Source organism: Poecilia mexicana, unplaced genomic scaffold (assembly GCF_051168715.1).
Source record: "Poecilia mexicana isolate PSO_F unplaced genomic scaffold, ASM5116871v1 scaffold_15, whole genome shotgun sequence".
Classification (NCBI taxonomy): Eukaryota; Metazoa; Chordata; class Actinopteri; order Cyprinodontiformes; family Poeciliidae; genus Poecilia; species Poecilia mexicana.
Window position 1 is genome coordinate 11,044,344 of NW_028263384.1, and position 21,015 is coordinate 11,065,358.

General features: G+C 44.1%; 1 protein-coding gene across 1 annotated transcript; it reads left to right on the forward strand.

Annotated features, from left to right (window-relative positions):
• The first annotated feature begins 885 nt into the window (after positions 1–885).
• zbtb18 (zinc finger and BTB domain containing 18) lies at positions 886–12,327 on the forward strand. Its single transcript, XM_015003162.2, has 2 exons — positions 886–2,397; positions 7,333–12,327. Exon 2 carries the CDS (start codon positions 7,350–7,352, stop codon positions 9,039–9,041), a length of 1,692 nt encoding a protein of 563 aa, XP_014858648.2. The 5' UTR covers positions 886–2,397; positions 7,333–7,349; the 3' UTR covers positions 9,042–12,327.
• The last annotated feature ends 8,688 nt before the right edge of the window (positions 12,328–21,015 follow it).

Consider the following 21,015-nt stretch of genomic DNA (forward strand, 5'->3'; position numbering starts at 1 on the left):
AGCCTCAGCATTACAAGGCAAAGCGAGTCATAGGTCTCCCATTAAAGTGCCAGTCATGTGTCTCCAGGGAGAGCTAAAACCTCTCAGCCAGCACAGAAAAGCTGCGACATTTACATCCGTTTCTTCATGCAAAGCTACTCCTTGTTCTTTTATTCAGGTACTGAAAATATTATATGTTTTGGAGCTTATTCGTGTTCCGAAAATGTTTTGAAGATGCAAAAGTTACTTTTAGTGATAGGTAGGTGGAAGTCTGGATGGTCTCCTTTAAAAGATATTATCCTATGGTCTTTAAAACACATGTATTTGGAAACCAGCTTGAGGAATACTTTAATCCCACATGAGATTTTAGAGGTAAATTACAAGTTTGACAAGTCTGTGTTTCTGTAGCAGAGAAAGTCAATAAAAGTTAAAAGCTCTCATTAGACTTGTGTTCAAGATTTTCTGTGTAGGAGAAATAATTTAAGTTTTTGGCCAGTTTTAGCAGCTATGCTAATGCTAAAGTTACACTTGCTAGCACGCTGAGATTATAAACATTGAGGCAGCAATGAACAACACTTACTAGCTGTGTGGGGTTTGTTACCATTTCACTTGCATTTTGTGCCCTAAACCCAAACTAATAAAACATTACTGGAATACTAATAAACCTTTTAAACTTCTAGAACAAAGTAGAATAACATTTTCTTTGATAACTTCAGCTGAAATGACAATAACTATTTTAGGGTTAAAAGCTAAGCTTGATAGCAACTTAATTATTAGCACATTTGCTAAACTATTTAAAGGTGGAAGAAAACAAACATAATTGCTATCACACAGAAACTTTGTTAACCACAAGCTTAATAATATTGCACAGCTAGGTTTTATTTTAAATTTGATACATGAATTTATAAAACACACAAAACAAAATCAAACATTGTTATTTATTAAAACAGTTGATATATGGACAAATTCTATATTATTATAAAATAATATAAAAAACGATCATATTTTTCCAGACCTTTTTAACATTTTTGATTGGTTTTTGAAGGTTGTTGGCATGCTTGTTTCTTCTTTTAACTTCTGTTTCATTACATTGTATTAAACATGCCCTCCAGTGCAGAAGTCATACAGATTGAGAAATATAATATGACATATGATAAATATAAACCTTACAGTTCTTTGATGGACTTTTCACAAGAGAAATGGAAATAACACTTGAGTGAACCAATATTAATTTAATTCTATTTAATATACTTAGCTAGGATATTGTTTGTTGTTAATATTTAACCATAACTAAACATTATATTTACAAACTGAGCTACTTGATTCATTTTAACAAATTAAATGCTGATTCTGTGCTATACATCATATATAACGAATAGGAAAGCTGAACCTTATTCAGTTAAGTTATAATCAAAATGTCTACATAGACGTTATCACCATATCTGCATCTGATTTTGCTAGAATTCAGCCTTTATTGAACATTACATTTGAAAAGTGATACACATAATAAAATGTTAATGATTTCAATAGCTTATAATTACACTTCCAAAATGTATCTTATGGGTTGCTTTATTAAAAGTAGGTACTTGCCTCTCTTTCCTCTCCATGACTGAAAAGGACTCAGATTTGCTTACGAATGCAGTGTGCTACCATACGACTCATTTATTACATCTGTTTACTCATTATGAGGACTAAACAGGCACTTCTGGTGGAGGCACAGCTGTTATGCCACTGATTAAGACCTGAGTGTATATTCCTGTTATTCCAACAATCATACATTAAGCAGTATCCAGCTCCATTGAAACCAGCTGTGTGTTTTTCAGTCAAGGTGGTGCACCTGCTCTCGTCAGCTCCGCCTCCTCCCCATCACCCCCACCCTTCCTCCTTGACTACAGTACCCAGAGCGCATCGCGCCTCTCTCCACTCGCTCTGTGCTGCGCCAGTAAGTCCGCCCCGCTGACTCGCAGAACCAGTTGGTTTGGCCCAGCGTCTTCTTTTCCTGCCTCCTCACTGTGTGTGTACTGCTGCTGCCGCCGCTGCTGCTGTTGTTGCCTGGTGTCAACCTACGCCAACGAGAGAAAAAGAAGACATATCCCTCCCTCTCTCACTCCTCCACTGTGAGACGGCCTTGACTTTTTTCCTCCACCTCCTCCTCCTCCTCGCCGGCACCGCTGGCTTCCGTGCCGTGCCAGTCAACTCGCCTCCTTCCCCGGCTCGAGTTCAGCAGCAACAAGCTCGGAAACATCTGGCCGCCGCAGAGTGCTACACTCCCCCTGTTCCTGCAAAGCGCCTGCTCGACCTGGCAGCCTGCTATGGAAATTAGTCCAAAGTCAACCTAGTTTGGTCTCCGAAGGGAAGGAAAAGAAGAAGAAGCAGAAGAAGACGGGGGGGAATTGACGGAGGAGGACCTTGTTGTCTGTAAGTGTTGCCTCCGATACGGGAGTCCTATTAAAGGAGGGTTACGGAGGAGGGGAAAAGTAGCTAAACCTTCCTTAGCATGACCGTGTTGTCTCTTCGCTCTAACGGTCGCTATGTTGGCCGTCCCTCCGCGGTGTTTCACCAGCTGTTGTCATAGCACCGGGGCCTTCGGAACAACCGTAAATAGCTCAGGACTACCGGAGCCCCGGTCCGCCTTTACTTTTGTTAGCCGTGGCCGGGGCTACAGCTAGCTGCGTGGGTCAGTGTGTCTCCGGGTTTGTTTGTTGTGTCTTCTGGAGAGAAATTAATAACAGCCCGCTCCCGTTCGGCAGCTGTAACACTACTTCGACTTTTAAGCTAATTTCCTCCCAGCAAACAAAGCTTAAACTGTGCTTAAGGAAGGCTGCGGTACCCGAAACCAACTTAAACAATCAGGGTAATTTATTGGAGTTATTTACTTCTTCATTACGCACAGAAACACATGTAATAAATAGCTCTACCTAAAGAGACATTTCTAAAGTTAATCTAAAGTTTGTTTAAAACGTGTAGCTTTTTTTTTTTTTACTTTTCTGATCAGCGCAAAACTTTAATTATTTAAAGGTAAATATTAAAAAGCTCTATAAGACAAATATAAATACTACATTTGTAATTAATCATTTATTTGCAACTAAAATCGCTTTACTCTTATAATCCTTATACAACTATTTGTATATTCATGCTCTTATAAATTAAACAGCAGGTAAACTTATCTGAAGCTTTACATTTACAAAGATGTTAGAGGTCAAGTTGTAACATAATTTCAAAAACCTTTCAGGCTCAAAATAAATAAAATAATCTCCTTCATAATGCTCCTCTGGAGGAAAATGCAATTAATTTGATGCCAAGGAAAGTGACCAAAGTTCCCTACCATAGATTAACCAAAACTGCCCCTCCTGCGCACTGTCAGTCAGCTGACTGAAAAATGATTCCCACATGTTCCTCACAGAAAACACAAGAGGATAACTGGAATTTCAATTTGTGAATCTAAAGTTTCTCCAGCTGTTATTGTTAAATTAAAGAGCTGCTTAAAATTCAAATTTTATTCATCATTTATTTCTTTATTTTTCTCGTGAAAAGACATTAAGATCTTTACCGAATAAAATGGACAATTTCCTGCAAAATTGTGCACTTTCACTCAAAGCTGAAACGAAAGCGAAATAACAATCTCGTAATAAGTTGCTCCCCGTCTGCATTTTTTTTTCTTTGTGAGCTCCTTATTTACGACTTGTTCTCATTGTTTTCCCCTCATTTCATCCTTGTCCGAAACAGAGGAGGCGGAGAAGGGTTGCGAATGGGAGTTGGGGGAGAGAGAGAGAGAGAGAGGGGCACAGTTTGGTGAATGAATAAAATGACGGAGTGAATGAATACAAGACGAGGCGCAGCGGCGCTGAACCGTAAAAAAGTGGGAAACAATATCAGCTGGGTGCGTTTGTCAGTTGCGAATGTGCTGTGCTGGCCTTTGTTTATGCTTACTGGAAGGAGCTGCATTTAAAAACATCCAAAACAGTTCAGGAAAGGAAAAAAAAAAGTTTTTAGCCTCAATTCTTTTTGGTGTTTTTTTTTTTGTGTGCAAACTTTCCCCTTTCTCTCTGGAACGTAGCTCTCCTCTAGTTTAATGATGACACAAATCAGCATCCCACTGCATTTAGTAGCTTTTCTTTTTCTTCCCAGAGAGGGAGAGAGAGAGAGAGAGCAAAAGGGAAGCGTGGTGGGGGTAGGAGGAGGTGGGATGAGGGGTGGTAGGGGGGGGGACAAAGTTGTGGAGTGTTGGTAGAATGAAAGAGGAGTCTGGTGGCAGGAGTGTAGAGGAGGCAGCATATGGCTGTAGAAAGAGCACAGCTGGAGGTAGCATCTCCATCTGAGGATGATGTCAGAGCAGCTGACAGGCTGCCATCCACCCCACCTCCTCCTCCGTCCCTCCACCTCCCCTCCCACCTCCCTCCCCGATCCTTTATTGTGAGTCTCAGCGGCAGCCTGGGAGAGTTAGCGCTGCGTTTGTGTGTGTGTGTGCGCGGCGATCAGCGCTGGTTAGAAGAAGAAGGAGGAGGAGGCGGAGGAGGAGGAGGAAGAGGAGGGAGGTGGTATCTCGTTCCCCCTCCAACATCTCCTCCACTTTGCATCTGTCCCTTGCAGTTTGAACAGCGTGCTGTTGTTTTTTTTTTGTTTATTTGTTTTTTTCCCTTCGTTTTTTTTTTTCTCTCTCCTTTCCTCCGCCTGCCTCCCCTCATCTTCTGCTCTGCTCTTCTACCCACTCATTGATTCAGAGTGAGAAGGATACACAGCCAGTCAGAGAGAGAGAGAGCGAGCCCGGCTATCCTGCCACACTGGAGTTAATCAAGTTGATGCGTACTGCTGCTGCAGGTATCGTTTCTGTGCGTTTTCTGTGTGTGTGTGATGCCTAGATACAGTCCGGGATAGAGGAGTAGTTATTTTATTCTGGAGGTTTTCCCTGAGTGTCAAGCTTGTTTGAGTGCTGTGTGAGGATGGTAGTGGGTATGTTAGCGGTAAACGGTAAAAGTAGTTGCTGCTGCTGCTGCCGCCAGTGTTGTTTTTTTAGTTTTTAGTCTGAGTTTAAAGCTCCTGCTCTCTGATATGTTTTGGACACTTTCCATATATTTATGTAATATAATCCAAGCAGAAAGCACAAGGTAAAGTAATCTTTAAATTTTGTGCAACTTTTACAGATGTAACATAAGTACAAAAAAATGAAAATAAATCCACTAGTTATTAAATCGAAACACAAAAGTACATTTTAAACCGAAATAAGTGCTTATTTAATCTGAATAATATGATTCTGTATTTTTTTTTTGTCCGTTTCCAGTCGATTTTGTCGCGTTTTGGTATTACTTGAAAGCATGCGCGGTCCCGGTCTTGCCCGCTGCTCTCCCCTTCCTGTCGGCTGGAGTGGAGGAAGACTAATTTAGAAGTTGCAGATTTGAGCTGCCTGAATTGGCTAGACAGCTGTAATCGCACTCCCTCCTAGTCTTAATCTCTTTATCTGGCTAGCAGCTGCCATATGGCCCCCGTCAGCTGGATCAGATGTGGGTAAGCCTCCCTCCCTGGCCGTCCCAGCCGCTCCCTCCCTTGCCCTCCTTGTGTGTGTGTGTGTGTGTGTGTGTGTGTTTGTGTCTCCTCTCGCAGACCCCTGCCTTGACGGAGTCGGCTGGCCCGGGCCCGGGGTTAGGGGCAGGGTGGCCACCGCCGCCGCCGGCTCCCTCCCCAGCTCCCTGCCGCTGCCGCCACCACCACCACCACCGCCGCCGTCGTCTTTATTTTTAGCCATCTTTAAGGATTAGGATTGATGCTGTGACGAGCAGGGCACTTACAGTGATTGTATTGTAAATCTTCTCTTCTTGGTGGTGGGTGGGAGGGTTGAGGAAGAGGGCAGTTTCTTCTGCGGGGCGGATGTGCAGGGAGTTTTTTCTCTTTTTTTTTTCCTCGTAAGATTCAGATGGGAAGGAGTGCGTAAGGGACGAATGGTGTGTGTGTGTGTGTGTCTGAGGAGGTGGCGGGGGGGGTGGGGGGGTTGGCTGGACAGAGGGGTGGGGTTGGGGAGGAGAAGGAGGAGGTGGGAGGTGGTACACCCTTGTCCCCCCGTAAGTCGCCTCATTAAAAGCAGTCTGAGCGAGCCGGAGGGCGAGCGCACACACACACACGTACGCAGCCCGCAGACGCACACGCTCGCATTCCTGCTTCAGCTTCATTCAAATGAGGCGACTGAACCGCTCGGGTTAACACAGCGCAGAGCAGGACCCATGTATTTTCTCAGGCAGGACAAATCAACTTGGGTAACAGGTGGGACTTTTATTTTAATGTTTTGCTCATTTCATTTTCTTCCTCTTCTATCCTAAAACTTTCATCTCCCAAAACCCTCATTTTAACGAGGTAAATTGAATTAAATTCACTTTTTTTTTTCTCCTCTGGTTCAGACAATATTAACATTCTCCATCCTTTCCTCCACGCCTTATCTCAGATCTTAAGCCGGCGTTCACAGGTTAAACGAAGGACAAGCTTTTTTCATTTCTGGACCTTCTTCTGTTTTTTCCATTCAGCCAGTTTTTCTTCCTGACTTAGTCTGTGGAGGTGGTTTGTAGGTAGGTAGGTAGGCTGGTGCTCAGAGTGTGTGTGTGTGTGTGTGTATGTGTGTATGTGCGGACAGAGCACGCAGCTGAAAGCTGGTTACCTAAAAGGGCTGCGCCAGGCCAGGCCAAAGTGGGTTAATAAAAATAACCAGCGTAGGAGCAGCGACAATCCAGGAGTGCAAGCAGAGGAGTTGGAGAGCTGCAGGAAGACTGAGTGGAGGAATCTGTCTCTGGAGGTTTATCTGAGATTAAGTCATGGTTAGAAAAAAAAAAACATGGACAAGTCGATATTCAGCCTTTTTATCTACATTTTTCTGAATGTTTTTCATATTTGAATGAGTTAAATATTTACAGAAAGAATCTGAGCAGTAATTAAAAAATGTGTTGCATTTTAGATAAAAAATATTACCAATGTGGGAAATGTCTTTTTTTTTATCTTTGCTATTTTCAAATTTTAAAAATGTGCTTATTTTTTTCCTCCCGGTGATTTTCTCTGCTCGTGATGTTTCTTTTTTCCTCTGTCTGGTACCACATCTTATTCTCCATTTACCTTTTTCGACTTCTAAAATATAATTGTAGCTGGATAACTGCAAGGATCAAAAACAATAATATTTAGTCTTGAATTTAAAAAGTCCTGACTTCAAGTTTAGCTCAAATTTCCACAATTTTCCAAGTGTTCTGGAATTGTTCATTTCATTTTCGGAGCGCGTTCAGCTTATCACACCGTTCGGCTCCTTGTTAGCGACAGTTTAAAAGCCGTAAAAAGGCGAACGCACACACTCACTGTGTGTGTCCTCTGTGTTCCCGGCTGCAGGTTATGAGGACGGCAGGATGGAGTTCCCAGACCACAGCAGACATCTACTCCAGTGTCTGAGCGAGCAGCGGCACCAGGGCTTCCTGTGCGACTCCATGGTGCTGGTGGGCGATGCCCAGTTCCGCGCCCACCGCGCCGTGCTGGCCTCCTGCAGCATGTACTTCCACCTGTTCTACAAGGACCAGCTGGACAAGCGAGATGTGGTGCATCTCAACAGCGACATCGTGACGGCGCCGGCCTTCTCCCTGCTGCTGGAGTTCATGTACGAGGGCAAGCTGCAGTTCCAGGATCTTCCCGTGGAGGACGTGCTGGCGGCGGCCAGCTACTTGCACATGTACGACATCGTGAAGGTGTGCAAGAAGCGCTTGAAGCAGAAGGCCACGGCGGAGGCGGACAGCACGCGTAAGGAGGACGATGGCGGATCCAGCTGCTCCGACAAGGCCGACAGTTTGTCCGACGGTTCGACGGGGCAGCCCGCCACAGCCGACCTGCTGCACAGCGACGAAGAGGAGGAGGGGAAGGCCGAGGGAAGCCAGCTGTGGCTGCGGTTGCCGTCGGCAGACAGACCGGGGACACCGGGCGGGGCTGCGGCCAGTCCGGGCCACGGAGAGGCGGCGAGCCAGCCAGGTGAAGGCCTGGCAGAGGGGGGCAAGGCGCTGTCGCCCGCCGGCAGCCCCAGCAGCTCCACTGGGTCGCTCTCCCAGAGATCCCACCGCTCCATCAGCTCCCGCGCCGGCCACAGGGGCAGGAGGGTGTCGAACGACGCGGCCGACTGCGTCCTGGACCTGTCGGTGAAGCCCATTGCCGTTAGCAACCACCATCCGTCTTACTTCAGCGGGGCGGCTACGCCGGACAGCCTGCAGAGCCCGCTGGCGGTGAGGGTGAAGGTGGAGAGGGGGGTGGCCTCCGACGAAGACGAGGAACTGGGCGGGGGCGACTACAACATGGAGCACAGCGGCCTCGGTAAGACGCAGGTTCCCAGCGCCAACGGATGCCTGAGCCACCACGGAGTGGGCGGGCCCCTGTCGGCCCAGAGGCGGCTGGGTCTGGAGGCCCACCTGTCGGCGCTGCGCGAGGCGTCTCTGGCGTCGGAGTTGGAGAGGGACGAGAAGCCCCCGGCCTCGGCCGCTGCCAACGAGGACATCCTGGGGGGGGAGAACGAGCACGCCCAGGCTGAAGCGGCCAGCATGGACAACTCGCTGCTGCCTTACGTCTCCAACATGCTGTCGGCCCAGCACACCCAGATCTTCATGTGCCCGCTGTGCAACAAGGTGTTCCCCTCACCGCACATCCTGCAGCTCCACCTCAGCTCCCACTTCAGGGAGCAGGAGGGCATCCGCTCCAAGCCTGCCGGGGACGTCAACGTGCCCACCTGCACCATCTGCAGCAAGACCTTCTCCTGCATGTACACGCTGAAGCGCCACGAGCGGACACACTCGGGTGAGAAGCCCTACACCTGCACCACCTGCGGCAAGAGCTTCCAGTACTCTCACAACCTCAGCCGCCACGCGGTGGTGCACACCCGTGAGAAGCCGCACGCGTGCAAGTGGTGCGAGCGGCGCTTCACGCAGTCCGGGGACCTCTACCGACACATCCGCAAGTTCCACTGCGAACTGGTGAACTCGCTGTCGGTGAAGAGCGAGCCGCTGGCGCTGCCCAACGTCAGGGATTGGGCGATCGAGGACAGCTCCCAGGAGTTATGGAAGTAGAGTCGGATTGTCGGGTTTGAGCGAGGCTTGGGGAGGTGAGAGGAAGGTGGCAGAGTTAAGCGGTCGGGGGTTTAAGTGAGTCATGTTCTTATTCGTTGCGACATCTCATTCAACCGCACTTTAATAGCACATGAAAATGTTACTACTGACTTATTTTTACCGTCTGTTTGGGGGTTTCTGTTTTATTTTATTTTGAAGTCCCGTAACGATTTGGCATTAGTTCTCTTCTGTTGTTTTTTTTTTTTTTTGGTGTGTGTGTGTGTGTGTGTGTGTGTGTGTGTGTGTGTGTGTGTGTGTGTGGCGTCTGAGGACACGGCTCCCTCCCTAAGTGTCTTTTTTTTATTCTTTATTATTATTATTATTATTATTTTGTTGTTTTTGGAAGAAATTTCTGCATGTGTCTGTTTCACCCCAGATACGACACTCCCATCGCCGGCCTCACCGGTTCCACAGGCAACAGGAGTTCATGTCGAACACACTGAAACAACACACTAAAAAAAAAGAAAAAAAAAAAGAAAACGGGTACTGTGAGGCCGCCGCGCACGCCGCCGTCTGAATACGTATGCGTGTGCGCGTTTGATTCTGCACTACTCCGGCAAAAGCAAGCAAACGATGACAAACAATAAAAAAAAACAAACAGATAAACAAAAGAGAAATCACCAATCATGTGTGAGCGTGCGTGCGTTTTTGTGTGTGTTAAATTAGATTTTCCTCCTGGCATGAAGGTGTCGTTGGCGAGCGCTCCCCACTTCTCTCGTTAAGCTCTTTGGTGTTGTGTTGGTGTGTTCAGGGGAAAGCTGACTGACTGACTGACTGATGGCACTCATGCAATGCACAGCCTCCTTTTTTCACTTCCAATCAATCTGAAGTATTTTCTAAAAATGAGAAGACCTTTACGAATATTATTATTATTATTATTATTATTGATAGATTTTTTTTTCTTGAATCTAGCTGGCAGTCTTTAAAACATCTCTTGTTGTAAATGTATTTAATTTAAGGTTGTTGTATATTGTTCTGCTATAGTTTAAAGATTTTAATCCCTTTTTTTAACTTAATGATTATTATTATTATTATTAATATTATTTTTTTGTTACTTTTTTTGTAATGGGACCTGCTGTTGTTGCATGATGTCCAAACCTGTATATTTTAAAAATGAAAATGTGAATCTGCTGTATAACTGTACACATTGTAATTGAACAAATATTTGACAACAGGCTTTTTTTTAGTTTGTTTTTTTGTCGTTTTCTTTTCCCTCTTTTTCTTTGTGAATACTACTCCAGGGTGTGGTCTGTTTTGAAAAATGAAAAACTGAATATCACTCTCGATTTCGAGGGGGGAGGAAAAAAAATGCATGGAAATTTGATTTGGTCTTAAACTTTTAGGTTGTTTTTGCATCGGAACGGGGGAAGGGAGGGGGAAGATGTTCTGACGGTAAATTTCTTGGTGAAAAGTTTTTAGTTGAGAGGCGACCTGATGAAGCATTTTAAGCACTGATTTGTCTGCTGTGTGTGTGTGTATGTGTGTGTGTGAGAGACCTGGTCTGTGCCAGTCGATCGAACCTACTGAAGCTCTACATCCACCCAGCACTTCTTCGTCCCCCCTGCTCCTCCTCAGGCATCAAATGTCCCCACTGCTTTGCGTTCCCTTTTCTTTTGTCTTCTTCTGCTTCCTGGTTAAGCCGTTTCTTATTTATCTCTACAGATCTGACCTCCATTTTTGGGGCAGGGGGCAGTCTGATAACGCGGTTTGGCTGAGATGTGAAGGATACCCAGAGAGGTAGAGGAGGTTAAGCCCAAGCTCTCTTGCTTTAAAGTGTAAGGGTCAGATATCTGTGTCACGCCGTTTCTCATCTGTTTGCAGCGGATGCCACAATTTACCTGAGACTTTCCTTTAGAGGAGATGGCAGAGAATTGGCCTAAATCAGGGGTCAGCAACTTTTATAACCCAAAGAGTCATTTTTCGCTCTCGCTAAAAATAAATGGAGTTCTTCAAGTGCCACAAAGCCAACCTGAACCTTTCAAACTATGACAAATGTCATTGAAAATTTTGGCAATTTATGGTTAAAGAACCAAATTTTCATATCTTCTTTTGGTTTCAGAAGAAAGAAAAACACCAATGGTTTACTAGAAGATTACGAAGCTAAAAAGAAATAAAAGTTTGGTCTCACCCCGTTTAAAAAAAATATCTTGTACTATTCTGTCATTCTGTTGTGGAAATCTATAGTTGATAATCCATGAAAACTGACCTCCTTTATGTAAAAATCACTGCTCAGTATAAAAGCATTTGGACCAATGTTATTAGGAGCCGCAGGTTGCAGACCCCTGGCCTAAATCTGTACAAACACCTTTTTAAGCTAAAATGCGTGAAAACCTAATTTTGCTGAAAAGATGCCTTTATTCAAAACTGCCGTTTCTAAAGCTGTGGAAGTATCTGATACTGGAAAACATTTAGAAATGATTGATGGAAATCATGTAAATGTGCTGAATTCAGACAAATATTGTCTAACTATAGTTTGATTAAATAATTGGACTTGTTTTTGTTATTTTTGTGGTGATTGTTGTGTTTGGGTTGGGGCTACATCAGTTTAACAATTGCTCTTTAAAAGATGGTCAAGCGTTTGTACAATCCAAAAAGCATTTGGCAGCGATGCAGGCGCGCCGACGTTTCCTCCTCCTCCTTCTCCTCTCAGATGCATGCGTGCGTGTGTTCGTGCGTGTGTTCGTGCGCGCACGCCACCGTCATCTGGTGGCACCTGCAGGCTTTGCCAACGCAACAGTGTGGGTGACATTGCAGCAGTTTGCACCACATCTTCTCATTTTTTTTTTTTCCTTTTTTTGGGTCTTGAAATGTTATCTCTTCACTGGCGGCGCCTCTGCATATGGGCTCCTTCCATCCTGCTGTTGTTTTCATCACTACTGCTGCTTTTTTTTTCATGTTTTTGTTCCTCTGGTTGTGCTTGACCGCCTTAAACTGCTGTAGTCCAAGCTAATTTTTTTTTTAATTTAAATATATTTCTGTTGAAGTGTGAGGTGGAGACGAGGGACCGGCGACCGCCCTGACATGACGTCTCCATCTTTTGCTGTGCTTACTTGAAGGGGAGGGTGGGTGAGGGTTTTTTTTTTTGGTAAAAGGTTAAAAACAAAAAAAAGTATGAGACAAAAAGGAAGTCCATAGGAAGTCATAAAATGTTGGGAGGCGGTGTGGGAGGGAGGGGGCATATAATGACTGGATCTGTTTTGAAAAAGGACAATCACTGTCTGGAGAAAAACAAACAAAAAAAAAACAAGCAGATTTTTTTGAGATATATTTGCTCCCTGTTGAGATTACAAAATTTCTTTGCTTTTCTTTCGAGGTTCTGTTTCCAATTTTAGTCAATTTTAGCTTTGACAATCATAGCTGGGTTTGTTTTCTTTTTCTCAAGGGGAGTAAATTCTAATTGTATTTAGTTTTGTAATTTTTTTGGTGTGCTGTTGTTGACATTTTTAAAAATTGTGTGCAAAACTGCAATAAATTATAAGAATCCCGAACCTCCGCCCTGGTGTGAAGTACTTTTGTTTCGTTTTTCTGATGGAAAATGTATAAAACGCTAAACGTATTGGTCGCGATTCCGTTTCTACGCGATCACTTCCTCATTGTTGAGGTTTGCATTTATCGTATCGTTTCTCATTTTTAATTCATCAAGATCACGATAAATTCAAAATAACTGTCCATATCATTGGGATTGTTAGGTTTAATATTTTCTCTCAATGTTTGTCCAATGAAAATATTGCATATCAATACATTTAAAAATATGATTTAATGTGGTTACTGTGTACAGCTTAGGGATATAAATCACGCTTCTTTATGTGACTCATGTCCTAAAGAAGCGTGATAGGAATAGGAATGTTTTTCAAGCGCAGCATTTGTGTTTGTGGGGATTTTTAATCAATGCTATGTCAGTCACAACCATAGAGTTGCCTAAAAAAAAAAAAAAAGAAATAAAGTTTGTATTGTCACTTTTAACGTTATCACAATACTACCACAAAATATCATGATAAAATTTTAAGTCGTCCAGCACGACTTCACTGACTAACTTCATATTTAGAGTACAGATCCTGTTATGTGTTTTTAAGGCAGCTCTTTCCGGATTGGGAAACACATTACCAAAAATGCCTGATGTGTAAATTTTGATACATTAGGCATGAACATTCCCTAATGTATTGCTAGAAGCTTCCAAAAACCCCCCCCAAAAAACATAAAATGTATGTAATTTTTTTGATCATGCTGTTAAATAAACTCAAAAATAGAAAGCTCAAATCTCCACTCTTTTTAAGCGCGTTCCTGCTTCCGTACCGAGCGTCGTGCTGCAGAAGGGCCCGGGCGGGAGGCCCTGGCATCCCGTCCTTCTGTCACTTGCAACGTGGGTGGAAGTCACGTACATGCACGCACAAGATTCAGCGATGCTGGACACGGAACTTCATCTGAATCTGCGGCGCTGGCTGAGACGTAGGCCGCGTTCGAGAAGAAAATGTGCAGCAGCTTGTCCAGATTCAATCCCCTGCAACAGGCGCGCACGCACACGCACACACACACGCACGCACACACAATGCCCTTTCGAAAGATCCTCAAGCACAGGTTTCCAGTAAAGAAATCAGCTTTAGCTAATGTCTTGCTGCTCAGTAAACCTGCTGCTCTTACAGATGCATTAAAAGCCCCTTGCACTCGCAGGCCAAGGCGCAGCCTTCATTAGGCCACAGATGGTCTCCTCGGTAAGCCCCCAACGCACACTCACACGATAAGCTCACTTCTAATCTTTATGACATTGTCCAGTGTCTGATGAACGCCTAACCTTAGTTTAAGAAAGTTACAAGAAAAAAAAATATATATATATATATATTCAGCTTTTTTAAAATTATTTTTAAAATTCATCTTTTTGTGTTTTTTTTTCACTTAACTTTTACAGTGTTGATGCAAACGGCATAAAATTTGACCAGTTCTTCACTTGCAATTTGTCTCCATTAATTTTTGGGACATTTACTCATTTTCAACGTTTATCCTTTGAATTAACTCGCCTTTACACATGATTTCTATTATCACAACTTTATGTTTGCAACTTTATTCACCAAAACTGGCATTTAAGGGGTTAAAAGTTCAATCAAAAATTTATGTATGGTGAGAAGTGAAATGTAAATACTAAAAACAATATTTATACACAGCGTTTCTATGGCGATCTTAAGACAAGCATTTTATTAGCGTCCAGATGGAGCACATAATGAAGCCCGGTGGGTTAAACAGTGAGGATTAAACTTGATAGCGTCTTGGTTTATAAAAGCTCACAAATGGTTTAAATGCAACTGAGAGATGTTGCATAAAGAGCAAAAGCTGCTGTGCTCAAAGTTTGTAAAAAAGAAAAAATGTAAAAAAAAAAAAAGTCTGCCACTTTGTGCTACCTGCACTCCTTTCAGTCACATTTTTCTTTTCTTTTCTTTTTTTTTTTTGCCATGGACAGAAAACATCTCCTTTGGTTCTGCGCTGCTTCGTGATCGTTAATTGCAGTCTGCAGCGTCGTAAGAGAACATCTGCTTGCAGACAACTGCGCTCCTCTCTGTCTCGGCGAGGTTTTTTTTTTTTTTTTTTTGCCGTGAATGTAGGTCATTAATTTGTTTCTGTCCTTTGTTTACTTAAGGAAGGGGGACAAAGGGGCAGCTGCAGAACCATTTGGCTGTGCCCAAGGCGGGCCAGCTCAACATGTTGGGAGGCTGAGACCAGCTTGGGCTCCTGTCTGGGGCCCGGGCCCCTGCACTCTGCTGCATCGCGTGAGGGGAGCCCGCTCTGCCAAGCTGCCACCGAGGGCTGCTGTACCACAGGGGGAGGAGGAGGAGATAAAGAGGAGAGTGTCATGTGGACATGTGGAGCCGTCCTGATGTTTGAATTTGTAAAACCAGTTTTTTCTCTCTCTCTCTCTCTCTCTCATCTTGTCTCTACAGCAACACTCAGGCCGGCCTGGTTAGGCTTCAACTGTTGAAAATGAGCTCAAAAACTGGTTATCTTTAAGGAACACCAAACTTTTCACTGTGTTTTGATTTCACAGCCAAGAAGCACTTAATATCTGTGATTTCAAAAAGGCAGCTGGTTAAATATACAGTAGGAACAATGGCACCATAACAAACAGGATTCCAGCTTTTTAGCCGAGCCACAAAGCGCTCGCTCAAAGCGTGTGCCTCCTGTACGCTTTTCATGTCTCAGACTTGTTGATTCTGCATGAAAAAGGAAACGTTCCCAGGCCAGGTCTAGCCATGGTGCAGAGAGAAGCAAATGTGTGTGTGCGTGCGTGCGTGCGTGCGTGCGTGCGTGTGTGTGTGTGTGTGTGCAAAGCGATCCTGGATTGTCTACATATTTAAAAGAGCTCCTTTGTGGAGCACTCAGCACAGCAGGACAGAAGGCGAGCAACAAGCAGCGCGCCTGCAAGCAGACAATACAGTGGTACTGCACTGGCTGAGGGGGGCAAAACAAGGGGAGGAGGGGGGGCAGGATGAGGCAGAGGGGATTTTTTTTTTTTTTTCATTTTGGGAAAATGAGGGGACAAAGTGTCCCATCCAGTCAACCACTCCAGTGTCTCCTCCCCCTTTTCCTAGGACACAAAAGGCAGCGCAACTCGAACTTGAATATCTGTGTGTCTCGGTAAGAGGGGAGGGGCCCAATTGGTACTTACACATGACCCCCCCCCGCCTCCCCTGCAGCCTACATACTCTTTACACATGCATACATTAACATAAACCCTTAAAATCCCCACAATAGTTATTGGGCTAATCTGACACTCCTCCACATATTTATTTATTTTTTCATGTTGCAACCAAAACTTTCTACATGTTTTATTAGGGTTTCACGTGAAGAGGAAGGATAAACTCGTAGTTTTCATTGTGTTTTCAATGTAAAATATGAAAATTGTAGAATGCATTTGTGTTCACCCCCCCGATTCACCACAGCATCACATTATGCTGCAGTTAAAGTCTTCAGGCTTCGCCTCCTTTCACACATGGATACTGGAACTTGTGTTAATCCGTGAATCATATGCAGATTTCTAGGCATGGACTTTGACTGGGCCATCTGCTGCTTTGATGTCCGTTTAGCAGAAAGGTGAACCTTTGTCCCCGTCGTCCGTCTCAAGTCTTTCTCATCCCTGCATTTATCTCCATCTTCCTCCACTTTCACTTCTAATCAGCTTTGATGCTAAAGAAAAGCATCCACACAGCATTATACTGCCACTGCCATGTTTCACCATGGAAACCTATCTATTTATCTTCGAGCATCAATCAAGATGATGCATTCAAAGACCTTTGGTTTCACAGAAAAAGCAACAACTTGCACCCTCTCCCAGCTGCGGGTGCGTCTGCCAGATAAGGGGGCTGACGGGGTGTGTTCGGGGTGTTGTTAGAAACTGCTGGCACTGGGACACATGTGCACGACTCAGCATTTATCATCACCACGGTGACCTGACGGGACGCAGGCAGGGAGGGGGTCCTTTGGTGTCTCTAACTCAACCTGTCAGCCTGCTGCTGCTGCTAACACTGCTACGGCACACTGACTGCGTGCCGTAGTGTGTGTGTGTGTGTGTGTGTGTGTGTGTGTGTGTGTGTGTGTGTGTGTGTGTGTGTGTGTGTGCGTGTGCGGACATCTGGTGCACCTGCCTTCTGTGTTTTACACATGTATAGACATAAACACACACAAAGAGCAGCAGTCGTCCAGCTGTGGCGGCTCGTTCTCCCTGCTATTCAGACACAAGCTTATGATTATAGTTGGATTCTGCCCAATTTCACATTTAAAACTAGAAGAAAACCGGATGCGACGCATTTGATCTAGGAGTAACTTTCAATTTTAAAAATGTAAACAAAGAGTGAATGTTGCTCGTGTGACCCAAGGTGCCCTCTTCCCGTCATGATGGGTGAACTGGTGATTTCAGTACGGATGAAGCAAGAAACAGTGGAAGAAGTATGCAGCAGTATGGAGGACAATCACATGGTAGGCACTCAGGAAGTAGGTCAACCCACAACAAAGAAAGAGCTAAAAGCCTATAAACATGCACTGTACACTGATTCAGTGATGATATGACAACACTGATGCATCACCGTGAATTACACAATGGTGGAAAAGTTTCTTCTGACTTTACAGCTGAGGCAAGGTTTCTCACATGTCAACAATGGGTTTGTTCAATATAGTGAAAGCAGAACAGTTTTGGTTTTTGACCCTCTGGCGCTGAACCCTTTATTTTGTGCTCAACCTGTGATATTTTTAATTGATCACCATAGAAGCATTAGGCCAACATTAGACTCACCATGGATTTAAGATGCTCTAATGCCAGTTTCAGGCATAAAAGTCTCCCTTTCACTTAAAAATTAAACATAAAAATACAGATGTTTTTCCTACAAGATAAGTGCTTTATAGGTGCATGACAATGACCTTGTTTTTGTGGAAAGGTCTTTGGAAATTAATTGTTTCACCTGTTTCGCTTGGACCAAAACAATGTTCTATTTTTTTTAGATTTCACTAAAAGCTTTAGGTGTATCAGCATTCTTTTTAATGAATGTCATTACTAACTTCAGTCCTCACCTTACACAACAAACAACCTCTCCAATCTCAGATTAGCATTAGAACGTTCTCTGTCTTTAACAAGAAAATACAAGAAAATGTTTTTTTTTCTCCATTCTCCCATATGTGCAACTTTTATTTATTTATTTTTTTTTTTTAGGCTTAGGCTCGGAGTGTCAAAAATGTGTTGAAACATTGATTCTGATCTCTTTTTTTGTGCAAAGTTATTTAAAAGTTAAAAAGGGCATTCCCCCCAACCTCCTTTCCAAGTGTGCTATTGTTTTAGATCTACAGTTTAAAACTTTTCACCTGGTGGAAAACAATTTAAAATGACGTTTGGAAGGATCTCAACACCAGAGAATAAAAAAACACAACACATTGTAATGACAGTGTGTTTTAAATGACAACAAAAATTGGCTGAAGAGACACAGATTGCCCTGTTGAGTTTGGAAGCCATATTAGAGAAACAACAAAGAAGAGTGACAATTCCCCCCAGAACAATCTACCTGGCCAAATTTTGTGCAATTTGCATAATCACAACCAAACCAGGGAAATATAAAATTCACCAAACGCAAAACCGAAAAAATAAGTCTACGGTCCTCGGAGGGTTTATTTAATTTGATTAAATTCTGTTAAGTTTTACAGCAGTGGTTCATGCTAAAGTACATGCAATCCAGGTCATTTCATTTCACCAAACTCGCTCTAATGCAGTCTGACAAACCATACAGTACAAATCAATAAAACTATTATCCACTAAAGTGGGTGTCTGGTTACTGTGGGTGTGTGTGGGCTGTTTCTACCTCCTTCTTTGCAGGGTGTGACCGGCAGGTGTGTTCCCACAGCTGTAGCGCGTCAAGAGTTTATCAGGAGGAGCTTAAAAGGAGCGGATCTGCCGGCGGCAGATGCCAGGTAATCATTTCTCATTCGCCATGTGTATTTTTTGAACAAATATTTTAAAACGTTATAAAAAAAAAAAAAAAAGAAAAAAAAAAAGAAATCGTGTTTCCATCTACAGGTTTGGTAATTTTGCCAGATGTCGATGCTGGAATCCATGGCTGGAAATGTAAAACGGTGGATGAGAGCGTCCCGCCTGAAGATCGGGCAAGACTCTGTCATTGTCGGCTGTTTTGAGAGAGATGATCAAAAAGGAGAAAAAAAAAAATCTGTCATATTTAATTTTTACTCATTTTTTTTTATTTGATGAGTAAATGATGAGTGTGTTTCGTTTTCATTCACTTAACTATTCAACAAGAACTCACATTGAGCAATCAAACATCAACCAGACGTAACTCACATAAATGATTAACCTCTCCCAGTCCCGTCGCTCCTCCTTCAGCTCCCCTCATTCATGCTGTGCTGATTTCTCACCTGCAGACCACCGTCCTCACCTACCTGTCCTGCCTCCAACAATCCACCGTCAGCTCCGCCTGAAGGAGAAGACAAAGGAGCAACATTAGCAGCAACAACCAGCACTTTGTCAATCTCAGCTTCAGTGGTTAAGACTCTCAGGAAACTCCACAAACCCGTCTGTCTTCACCCTCCACCTACCGTTGATCGTCATTACCTTTCATAGTCGGTGCGAACCCCAAACCTCCGTCAGAATCCCGACGAATCTTCAATCTCGTATGATGATGAACTGTTTAATCCATCTGCAGTGTCTTATTGGGTGATTTTTCAACGTCGACATGACACAGAGTAATCTGACCCGTGTAAGGTTCTGACATCAGCTTCTCTGTCAGAATTTGGCCGATATATATCATTGTTAATCTTATTTCTTTTTGTTTTAAACATCTGTTGCTTGCTGTTACACCTGAATTTCTCCTTGGCGGGACAAAAACGTCTGTTTCTGATTCCACTTCTACAGATTTTCAGGAGAGTAAAACCTAACCTCTGTAACAGCGGTGGGAGTAAAAGTAACGCCCACCTCTGTGGGGTTCAACAGCTTCACTCCGGTTCGTCGTCATCATGAAGAACTCTGAGGGATCCGGATTGTTCCGGTGGGACCCAATCTCAGCCTGTCGACAAGGGGAGACTGATCGCAAGAGCGAAAAACAAATGTATGCAAACAATATGTCAGGACGCGTCCGCAGCACCATTTATTCGTCTATTTATCGAAAAGCTGACGTTTTCTTGACACAAGAAAAAGACACCAAAAACACTCCTGACAGCAGAAAACGTGCATGAGAAGAGTTAAGTGGCGCACATGCATGTGTGTGTGTGTGTGTGTGTGGCATTGCTGTGTGTATTGTGTGTGATCTTGTGTGTTCTCTCACCCTATGATGCCAACCTCTCCGCTCCCTCCCAGCTCTGGCCAGGCACGACCCATCTGTCGCATTCCTCCTTCCATCCTTCCATCCATCCATCCCTCCCCCATCCGCCACACTCTGTCCATCCCTCCCTCTGTGTATTCTTCCTCCTTTTCCATCCCTCCTGTTTCTTTATTTACTCCCATCCACCCATCCTGTCATCTCTATCCTTCCTGCAACCCTAAATCCTGTTCTCCATCTTTCTTTTTTTTTTCCCCTTCCTCTATCAGGAAGTTCCTTTTTTGCTCCGTCTCTCCATCGCCGCTGTTATTCCTTTGCTCCCTTGTCCTTATTGTCTGTGTCAGCTCTTCGGTGTCTCGGCTTAAACTAATAACAACATGTGGCCGCTCCAGCTTGTGCAATAATAATAATAACAGTCATCATCAAAAAGATAACATGAGTGCGCCTCGGAGCTTTTTTCCATTGTAGCCCCGGCTACTTGAGGCCAGCGTGGGGCCCTGCAGGCTCGTGTAGAGCCCCGAGGCCCAGTGTTACTGCTCCACACTGAACCACACTGATCCAATCTGGGCCAGAAAGACAGGGGTCCTGCCTAGGGAACTGGCACTGTCTCCGTGTGTGTGTGAGTGGTGTAGCATCAGGGGTGTAGCCCGGGGTGTACTGGCATGGCTGTGCGTTGGATTATTGAAGGCAGCTTGGGACCATCTGTATGGTGGTAGGGAAGAAGTAGAGAAGAGGAAGAGGGGAGAGGAGGAGGAAGAAGAAGGGACAGATTCGAAGCAGAGACAAGATGTTTTTCCTTTCTCTTTGGCGTGCAGCGCCTCGGCTCAAATCTTCAGTTCGTTCTGGGGAGAGTTGTTTCATTTCAGAAATTAGGAGGAACAGAAATGTATACAGCGGAGCTGTGTGTGGTTTATTTAGGCTATTGGTCCTTGATGTGAGGGTCTGATTCCCAAACTTCAAACCATTACTGCACGTCTTCCTCTCTTCTCTTTCTGCCAGTTTCCTGTCGATTACTGTGAATAAAGATCATAGCACCTCAAAATCTTAACTTAAAAACACATTACATTGGCTAAAGTCTTAACTTGTCTCTCTTCACACACATATGAACCTGACATCCCAGTCCTAATCCATAGAGTTTAATA

What these genes read in the sequence shown, in the direction of transcription:
- zbtb18 (XM_015003162.2), top strand. Translation starts at nt 7,350, where the DNA reads ATGGAGTTCCCAGACCACAGCAGACATCTACTCCAGTGTCTGAGCGAG.